Genomic DNA, 10,890 nt, shown 5'->3' on the forward strand with positions numbered 1-10,890 from the left:
GGGGTTTGTGAGTGGGGGGGGGGGGGGGGGGGGGGGCGGGATTTGAAGCTGATGGCCTTTAAATATGTGAGTAGCTATCTAATGGAACTGCATATTTTTGTTTACGATATTGGTTAGCATTTCCCTTTCTTTGTTGTGATTGTCTTTGTAGTGGAATCGCTTAGATTTATCATTTTCTTTTATTATTATTATTGATAAGATAAGAAAAGAAAAATATAAGCTATAAGCGTTTATGTGATTTACTGGACCTTAATGATCTTATTTTTCTTGCTTTGAGTGCCTCACGTTTAAAAAACGGCGGGGCTGTTAGCCATCAGTTTGTTTCGAGTATCTCAAGTTTTTGACCAATGCATTTTAATCATCTTATATTTGCTTGCTTTGAGTATTATTAGATTCTCAAGTTTTAGCAATAGTGCTTCAAATTACTAGGTAATTGCCCTACTCTGGCCATCTTCTGTTGTGATTTTGAATCTTTTGGACCAGAATTTCTTCAAATGGATAGGGTGTCCTTATTCTTTTATCTATGTGCCAATCTCTTTTATGATTGCTAGTTCGACTGGTGTTTCATTCCGCTGGTTTGGCGATCTAAATAAAATATGTTAGCATGAATAGTTACGTACCATTGTACGCACATTAATATATATATATATATATATTGCCTTTTGTTTTGTTTTGTTTTTTGTTTTTCTGTTTTTACTTTTTAATGTTTCAGGGTCTTCATTCCCATTTGCTGCCACTTTTTCAGTGTTTTCCCCCACATTTGCAGCCTAAAGAAACCCATAACAACTATACCCCGAAGCCTAACCCTTAAACTCAAACGAGCTATTCCTTGTTTCCAGCCCCTTTCCGTCTATACTCGTGTAATCTCTCAATCAAAGCTCTTTCCTAAGGCTTTTAAGTCATTAAGATACGTACTGTAGCAGCATACATAAAATTTAGAGGTTTCTTTTTAAAGTTTGAAGTTTTCGTGAGCACCTGGTCCTTAGCTTGGACATCAGAAGGGGCTAAATAATTTCCATGGTTTTCTTGTTAAGTTACGCTTCCTTGCTTAGTTTTCTTGTTTAAATGCTCAACCAGTTGATGCATGGCTGGCTTTAATGTAGAATTTGGAAGCAAATGTAAATTTATGGTTGAACTTTAATATGTTTTGGTTCGAAGATGATGAGGTATGGCTTAATTGAAATGAAACTGCTTTGATTTTATCAAATCTCTGTTTCCAAGTGTTGTATAGTTGAGCTACTACTGTTGTTCGTCTGATTGATAATTGAGTTGAAGAACTATTTGTGCTAACTGGAAGCCTGGCAATCAAAAGGATACAATTACCTCCCATTCCTTTGTGCTACTTAGTTGTAATTGTTATCCTCTTTTTTTTTTTTTTTTTTTGAGTAATTATTATGCTTTCGATTGTATATGTGAGCTAAATATTCTTGTATCATATATGAGCTAATATTTTTATCGTGTTTGTTCATTTTTGGTTAAAGAGTCCTGTATGGTACATTTTCTTCCCATTCATTTCCTTGTTGTGTGATGGCTCTCTCTTCCAAAAAGCATTATTCAATTTTAAAATATTTGGGTTCTTTGATACCAAAATGATAGAGCTGGACAATTTCTATTTCAGAATAGTATAGAAGAACAAGCCAGAAAGAAAAGAAGAGTAATTCTTTATTGCTCCTTATTGATGAATTGATATAGTACAGCTTTAGCAGAGCTTCCAGGGCCTGCAATCCTAGCTTGGACTATTCTCCAGGACATTCCATGGCCAATTCCCTGTTCTTAAAACTAGAAGTAACTAACTCAACCCTCCAGAACAACATCCTAACCAACTCAGCTGACTAACAAACACCTTCAATCACACTTTCATATTCCTTCTAACAAAACCTGCCTAATTAAAGGCTTTCTGCTTATCATTTATCTTCTCTCCTTGTGCATTGATTGGAGCTGGTCATTTTGGTTAGCGGTTTTCGAATTTTTCTCTCCTCTCTCTCTCCCTCTCTCTCTGTATATGTTTGGTACTATGTTCTTAGAGTTAACCTTATTTTTGAAACCTAACTACTCTATGATGGAATGAAAACTAAACTTTCATCTTTTAGTTTCAGTTTCTTGTGTTGTGACCGTGGCATTTTTTATCCTTAATACAATTTTGGTCCTTAAATTTACAAATAGGTTCTTGGTTATACTAGCTAACCAAGGTCAGCCTACGTTTGCATTTCCAGCACGCAAATTCGCAATCAAATAGCTGCTATTCTTGGTTATTCTTCTTCTCGTGGCTTCTTTTTCTTACTTTGTGTTCGATCTTGTTTCGTTCTTTATTTGCTCGAGACCCAACCCCCGTTATAAGTTTGTTTCTCACTAATAGGAGGACTGTTTGATCGTACTGATGGAAGAGGAATCTGGAGGGAGAGTGTTGGTAAATTAGTTTGGGAATTGAGTTCTGATTTTTGGAAACATCTCCGTGTATTTGGGAAGCAACCGAGATCGTGAATTTCGATTGGTGGGTTAGCCAGATCGATTGTGCCACACTCAACAGATGCGATGCGAGCGGAATTTTGGTGTTGGGTATAACAAAGCATAGAACAAACCTTCAATTACTATTAACCTATCATGGTGATCAACTGTTCTTAAAGGCAGCCTTGAATGTCTTGAAGAAACCCCTATCAAACTGGGAATCCCAGGTGTTCGTCATGGAAATAGCCTGAGCACCGGAATAGTGCTTATATTCAAAATTCAGCATTCTGAAATTCAATTACGTAGATAAGCAAAACTTGGCAATATTCAAGAGCAAAACACTTCACCAATGTTGGGGATTTCGGTTGGTGGATGGTAGTATAGTATATGGAAAATAGAGAGGAAAGAGACGGATGAGGAATAACTCAAATATTGGAAGGTGCCAAGAAAGAGATGTCATAAACCTATTTGTGTCAGTATCCCCTCATATGTAAATGTACGGTTTTGGATTTGATGTAATATAGCTAAGCATATATATGACATATACTTGTATATGTTTGTGCATTTGACAATCCATTCCTACACAACATAACATAATCACCATCTATGTGTTGACGTTTATTTGACCGTGTTTACGTTGGCTTAGATCTAGCTGTGAAGGGTCACATGATCATCATCTGACGGAGCACATTTGTGGGCGTCCGTTGGGCCTGAGTTTCCACAAAACGAGCGGTGATCTCTACATCGCCGACGCCTATATGGGGCTGCTCGTTGTCGGGGCTGAAGGCGGCTTGGCCACCCGGGTGGTGACTCAAGCACAAGGAGTTCCATTTGCATTTCCCAACGGTTTAGACATCAATGATGAGAATGGATTAGTCTATTTTACTGATAGCAGTTCTCGTTATCAAAGGAGGTATATCATACATAATCTTTTACGTTCTCTTTCAGTTAGACTAGTACTAACTATGCAATGATTTTTTTTTTTTTTTGTTGGATTAATCCATTAGTCAATTTGACTTGGCCTTTTCCTTTAAGAAAAAAACCCAACCCGGTGAAAGTGGGATTTGATCGAAGTCTTTTTACAACGTTATGTTCTAGATAAATGCGACATATTGGCCGCGTTCGTTTCGTTGATTCGAGTTTAGAATTTGAGTTGAGATGTGATTTTATGTGAGAGCTTTTTACTGTAGTAAAAAAGTTAGATGTGACTGTTTGTGAGAGCTTTTTACTGTAGCAAAACTCAAATTCTAAACTCGAATCAGCGAAACGAACGAGGCCATTGTGAAAAATTGAATCACAAACATCATGATCATGAATGCATATTTGTTAAAGTTCTTCGAAATATGTAGAATTGGAATTTCTTTTTGGTTGCTACCTTTTTACCCCTAACAAGTTTTATGTTCGTTTTACAGTTTTTGGAACTTTTACCCTCTTAATTTTTCTAACTTTTGACAACTTTCTTTGAACTTCTAATTTTGACAATTCATCCCACCAATTTAGTTACCAATTAACACAATCATTAACAAAATGGGCCTCGTCGCCACAATTTAATTAAGGGAAAACACTATTAAGTTTGGGATAGGAGGTCTAATTACTAAATTAGAAGTTTAGAGACAAGTTGTTAAAGGCTGAAAAATTCATGGTGCAAATGTGCATAATACCATTATTTTTATATTGTCCCATAAAACTGTTTTTTGATGACGTGTATTAATTTCTTACGTGCTATTATTTGTATAAATTGGAGGTCTCTCCTTATTATGAAAAAAATCTTGTGTCCTTACATGATTTGTAATGTTTCAGGAACTACCTTTCTGTCATATTAAGTGGAGACACAACCGGAAGATTAATGAGTTATGATCCTCAAAGCAAACAAGTAGATGTTTTACTTGAAAATCTCTCATTCCCAAATGGAGTGGCACTAAGCCAGAATGGAGATTTCCTTTTGATTGCAGAGACCACGTCTTGCAGGATCATGAGGTATTGGCTAAGAACTCCCAAGGCTGGGACTTTTGAAGTCTTTTCACAATTGCCCGGATTTCCAGACAACATTAAGGGGAGTCCAAGAGGAGGATTTTGGGTGGCAATTCACTCAGAAAGAAAAAAGGTCTTTGAATTGATTCTTTCATATCCAAGTATAGCAAAAGCCATTCTTCAGCTTCCATTTGATGTAATGAAGGCGTACACAAGTCTGGGTAAGTGGAGAGGAAGAGGGTTGATGATTAGGTTGAGTGAGGAAGGTGTTTTGTTGGATGTGCTTGAAGACAAGAGTGGTGTGAAATGGAAAGCTGTTTCTGAGGTGGAGGAGAGAGATGGGAATCTTTGGATTGGATCTATACATAAACCTTATGCTGGAAAGATCACATTAAATGATACAAATTAATTACACAAACTTGTAATATATGTCGGAGTAAAATTTCGTCCAACATTTATCTAACGTCCTTAGACTAAAAATTCAGATTAAATAAGCAAATTATCTGAGGAAATTTAAAGAACACTCGAAGAACATAAAGAACCTTAGAAAAAGTAACAAGAACAAAGTGAAGACAATTATAAAGCAATTGTATTCAGAAATGAGTGCGCATCTTTACGTCTCAAACCGAGAGAATTTATAGTATATTGAGAATTGTGGGGGGTTGTTAATTCCTCCATTAATTTGAGAGTTTATTCTCTTTTTAATACAATAAGGCTCTTAACTTTTGAATGTTAAAAAGAATTAATAAACGAATTAAACTTGAGTCATTAAATACCTTTAATCGTTGACCGTTATTTGACATTGAGGCTTGATAACTGTTGATCTTCCATCTGCTTCTCTACCTGAGCGTATGCTCGGGTGGTTTCCCTACGTACGCTCGAGTGGTTTCCCTAGCATACGCTCGGGTGTTATCCGAACGTATGCTCAGGTCGTCTGAAAACTTGTTACATTTTATTAGCTTTCAAAGCACCGGGCCAATATGATCGTTTTAAAAATATTTGTATTTTTCTTTATCCTTATTAGTGTATACTTCTGACCGATCACAGTTTTACTAAAAAAATTCACTGTTTTGAACTACTAAAAATGAATACTAGTGACATATTTGCTCTTTTATATCTAGAAGAAGAAGAAGAAGAAGAAGAATTTTTTGTGCGTAAATGACGACTAAAGGAATTAAATTTCTACTCTTTCATGTAGTTGAATTGGAGGTCTCTCCTTATTATGAAAAAAATCTTGTGTCCTTACATGATTTGTAATGTTTCAGGAACTACCTTTCTGTTATATTAAGTGGAGACACAACCGGAAGATTAATGAGTTATGATCCTCAAAGCAAACAAGTAGATGTTTTACTTGAAAATCTCTCATTCCCAAATGGGGTGGCACTAAGCCAGAATGGAGATTTCCTTTTGATTGCAGAGACCACGTCTTGCAGGATCATGAGGTATTGGCTAAGAACTCCCAAGGCTGGGACTTTTGAAGTCTTTTCACAATTGCCCGGATTTCCAGACAACATTAAGGGGAGTCCAAGAGGAGGATTTTGGGTGGGAATTCACTCAGAAAGAAAAAAGGTCTTTGAATTGATTCTTTCATATCCAAGTATAGCAAAAGCCATTCTTCAGCTTCCATTTGATGTAATGAAGGCGTACACAAGTCTGGGTAAGTGGAGAGGAAGAGGGTTGATGATTAGGTTGAGTGAGGAAGGTGTTTTGTTGGATGTGCTTGAAGACAAGAGTGGTGTGAAATGGAAAGCTGTTTCTGAGGTGGAGGAGAGAGATGGGAATCTTTGGATTGGATCTATACATAAACCTTATGCTGGAAAGATCACATTAAATGATACAAATTAATTACACAAACTTGTAATATATGTCGGAGTAAAATTTCGTCCAACATTTATCTAATGTCCTTAGACTAAAAATTCAGATTAAATAAATAAATTATCTGAGGAAATTTAAAGAACACTCGAAGAACATAAAGAACCTTAGAAAAAGTAACAAGAACAAAGTGAAGACAATTATAAAGCAATTGTATTCAGAAATGAGTGCGCATATTTACGTCTCAAACCGAGAGAATTTATAGTATATTGAGAATTGTGGGGGGGTTGTTAATTCCTCCATTAATTTGAGAGTTTATTCTCTTTTTAATACAATAAGGCTCTTAACTTTTGAATGTTAAAAAGAATTAATAAACGAATTAAACTTGAGTCATTAAATACCTTTAATCGTTGACCGTTATTTGACATTGAGGCTTGATAACTGTTGATCTTCCATCTGCTTCTCTACCTGAGCGTATGCTCGGGTGGTTTCCCTACGTACGCTCGAGTGGTTTCCCTAGCATACGCTCGGGTGTTATCCGAACGTATGCTCAGGTCGTCTGAAAACTTGTTACATTTTATTAGCTTTCAAAGCACCGGGCCAATATGATCGTTTTAAAAATATTTGTATTTTTCTTTATCCTTATTAGTGTATACTTCTGACCGATCACAGTTTTACTAAAAAAATTCACTGTTTTGAACTACTAAAAATGAATACTAGTGACATATTTGCTCTTTTATATCTAGAAGAAGAAGAAGAAGAAGAAGAATTTTTTGTGCGTAAATGACGACTAAAGGAATTAAATTTCTACTCTTTCATGTAGTTAGGATTAACTATTAATATGTAGCAACAAGCAAATTTAAGGAGATAAAAAGGAAAAAAAAGAAGGCAATTTGTTTTTCTTTTTTTTGGCTATGGAGTACATTATGTGGTTCATTTAGCCCAAGCAATTTGAGTCATTTTCACTTTACTTGAACTCTTTGTGGACTTTGAATTGGGTAGATGTGAAAGAGAAAAATATAATATGTCATAGTTTTGTAAATGTTTACTATTTATGTTATTCTAAATAGTTTGGTGCCATTATTATTTTTGTTTTCTCTTTATTAATTGAGTGACAATTATTTATTTATTTTAATAGAGTAACATAAATAATATTTTTTATTATTAGTTTTTTAATTTTTTTCCCCCAAAAGAGAAATATGGGTCATGGTCTTAATTGTTAGAGGGGATCTATATGTATATAGTGTAATTTTATGAGTTCTCGTACAATTTTTAAAATGTGTAGTAATTAAATGACTGTTGTTTACTAACACCAAGTTACAAACACACTCTATGGATCATCAGAGCGCCAAAAAAAAAAAAAAAAAGCTATAAAGATTATACTGTTAGTGATCATTAAAATTATGCTAATTCCCTCTTTGTTCCTAGAAAATTAGAGTTAAGACATACTAGACCGATTAACGGGCTTAGCGAGATGCTTCTAGGCCTCAAGGCCTTCAGCCGCTGGTTGTTTATCCCTACAGGCTTGGGGCTACTTGCCCAGCCCACCAAAACACAAGGATAGTTATATTAAACCCTAAAAATTATATAGATTTCTCCACTAATTAATGTTTCTCTAATAAAAATTTAAATAATTCTATCATTTTATAAATACAATTTTCATAATATGTAATTTAACCTTTCATACTCCAACTGTCACGCCCCGGGACAGGGGTCGGTGACGTGGAGGCTCGATTAGGAGTTAAACATTATTAAAACTAATAGGAAAATATTAAAGAAATCTCCAAACGAGCCCCACTATTGTGTCGAAAATAAATTACAAGAACAACACAAGAGGCTAAAACTCCCGCCTCTAACACTCTTCACGGCTACACCCACAGGATCTATCAACAGGATCTTTAGTATCGTACATACATGAACGTGTAAATAACATTACAGACATTAACCACAGTTTAGAAATCCAAATATCAGAGTTTACAGAATTTACAAATTCTTACATTCGTACACCAGGAGGATGAACACAATCCTCTCTTAATCGGGTGGTAGTAACTCAGCTACTCCGCACTGCTCCTAGAGTCGCCTAGGAGGGGTTTAACATTTATAAAATAATAAAACGCGAGCGAAATGCCTAGTAGGATATATTTTGAAATAACTTTGTAAATAAGTAAATAAATGAGTAAACAAGTAAGTAAATGAATAAGTAAATGAATAAATATAGACATTCAATTCCAACACAACAGCCGGAACCTCACATCCTTTTTCTCAAAAGAAATATAACAGAAAATCTCCGTATTACAGGCATCAGCAAGTAATTTATACTATGATAAATTACTTACACAACCACGTGCACAAGCCTAACACCCCCGGGCCGGGTTTCGGGTTCTGCCCCAAAGGACGCACTCTCCACATCCTATCTAGGTCATCAGCCGGTTTACCGATTCACACGATCTCTTGTCTTAAGAAATCATTCATTAAACTTTATAAAACAGTTCATTATGATCCCAATAGCTAAAATCAAGCTATTATTTTTGAAATACTTTTCTTTCGCAAACATGTCCTTTCTTTAAATCATTTTCAAGGCCAAAATTCTTTTGAAAATAGGCTCACAAAGAAAAGGGTAAGAAATCTTACCTTGCAAGTACCAAACCTAGCTAGCATTACTCTATTCCGGTTTTTGCTTCCTCAAGCCCCCCAATCCGAGTCCACAGCTAGCACTGATACAAAACAACACTTTAGGATCCAATTCTCATTCCTAAAGTAATTCAATCTCAATTATATCCTTTGATTTCCTATTAGTGGGCCATAATTCAATTACCGGTTCACAAACCATTTCATGTTTCAAATCATCATTCCAAAGGTTATCAATCTCAAAACATGGAGTAAAGGAGCTAATCCATTCATTATAGGTCCCCAAATGAAGCTAATTTGGGTTCTCCTAAAAAACCGAAGTCAAAACAGGGTTTTTCAACAGAACAGGGTCAAACCCAGTGTACACCGGTCGACCGATGACAGAGCAATGTAACACCACCGGTCGACTAGTGGTGTGCACTTTGGTCGACCGCATAGGTAAACCTGATGTAGTGCAGACCGGTTGACCGCATAGGTCGACCGGTGGAATCAGGGCAGGATGGCCAGAAGGGCCAGTCCAAAGAAAATCAGCACAAAACTTGCAAATTCAAGTCTAAAATTGAAATATCTCAAAGGAAAACCACCAGATCTGGGTTCTAAGTACTAAATCAAGTCCAAAGAACCCAAGATCTCCAATTTCTACCATAGTTTTACTCAAAATCCATCAAAATATATTTCGAACAAAAAATAAGTTTCTAAATTTGAAAATCCAAGAATTAAGAGAGGTTTTTTTTTTTTTTTTTTTTTTTTTTTTTTTAAAAATTTTCTAATTAGAAAAATTAGCTAATTAAACATCCTCAGAAATCTTACCTCAAATCCTTCTTTTGGCGTTGAAAACTTCTTGAAACTTTCCTTTGGTTTGAAATCCGGTTGATTTGAGATAGAAATGGGAGAGGGAGAAAGAGAGAGTGAAGAGAGAGAGGGTGCTCGGGAAGGAAAGGAAAGGAAGGAAAAGAAAGAGAAAGAAAAATAAAAAGGAAAAGAAAAGAAAAATGGACATGTGTCAAACATTTAAAATAACAGTCCAGAAATGTGCCCATACACACTTCTGGGTAAAATATAAATACTAAGAATATTTAAATACCTTAGAATTATTTAAATCTACTCGTCAGAAACATTTATTAATCAATAATTAATTAATTAAATAAAATTAGGCACACTAATAAATCCCAATTACCTCATATCGAGGGGGTGAATACCTGGACTAAGAGTTTCGGTATTTCTTGATTGAAGAAGGTGTAGTATCCTAATTGACTACACCCGGTACACCATAACAGAATGGTATTGGTGAAAGGAGAAATCAAACTTTGTTCGACATGATAAGATCAATGTTGAGTTATTTTCACTTCCTACTTCGTTATGGGGTTATGCCCTAAGAACTACTGTGTATATTTTGAATCTAGTACTGTCACGCCCCCCAAACGGGGTGGGTGACGTGGAACTCGATTTGGGATTAATAAAGCAGATTCCCAACCGGGTCCCACACTTAACTGCATAAAAATCTAAATAAACGACATAATCCAGGAGCCTCTGACACACAGGGCTCCATCCCACAGGACATACAGTATCAATTCCTTACATTTGTTCAGAGGATAAACTCAATCCTCACTTGATCCAACAGTAGCAACTCCAGCTATCCTGCACCGCTCCTCGAGTCTCCTGGGAGGGGTTTAACATTTAAAACATAAAACGTGAGCGAAAGACCCAGTAGGATATAATTTGAAATATTTAAAATAAATGAGCGCATAAATAAATAATTGAATACATAAATAAAATAAGACATTCAGTCCCGACAGAACAGCCGGAACCTCACATCCTTTTTCTCAAAGGAAATATAACTGAAAATAACCATGTTACAGGCTTCAGCAAGTAATTAGTACAAATTACTTACCTAACCAAGTGCCTCGCCTACCCGGACCGGTTTCGGGTTCTGCCCCCGAGGATGCACTCTCCGCATCCTATCTAGGCTTACAGCAATAGACTCTATTACCAGTTCACAAGATCTCTTTGCTTAAGAAATCATTCATTAACATT

General features: G+C 35.8%; 1 protein-coding gene across 2 annotated transcripts in view; it reads left to right on the plus strand.

Annotated features, from left to right (window-relative positions):
• The window catches only part of LOC21402301 (protein STRICTOSIDINE SYNTHASE-LIKE 2), a 14,158-nt gene extending 7,862 nt beyond the window's left edge, over window positions 1–6,296 (plus strand). Inside the window, exons 2-3 of one of the 2 annotated variants that reach the window (XM_024173565.1) lie at window positions 3,092–3,358; window positions 5,682–6,296. In XM_024173565.1, the coding sequence (XP_024029333.1) occupies window positions 3,092–3,358; window positions 5,682–6,261 (847 nt within the window). In that variant the 3' untranslated portion in view covers window positions 6,262–6,296. Of the gene's footprint in view, window positions 1–3,091; window positions 3,359–4,245; window positions 4,861–5,681 lie in introns of those variants that run through there. The other variant, XM_010110208.2, reaches the window with a different exon arrangement.
• Window positions 6,297–10,890: the final 4,594 nt, after the last annotated feature.

This window comes from Morus notabilis, unplaced genomic scaffold (genome assembly GCF_000414095.1).
Source record: "Morus notabilis unplaced genomic scaffold, ASM41409v2 Scaffold583, whole genome shotgun sequence".
Classification (NCBI taxonomy): Eukaryota; Viridiplantae; Streptophyta; class Magnoliopsida; order Rosales; family Moraceae; genus Morus; species Morus notabilis.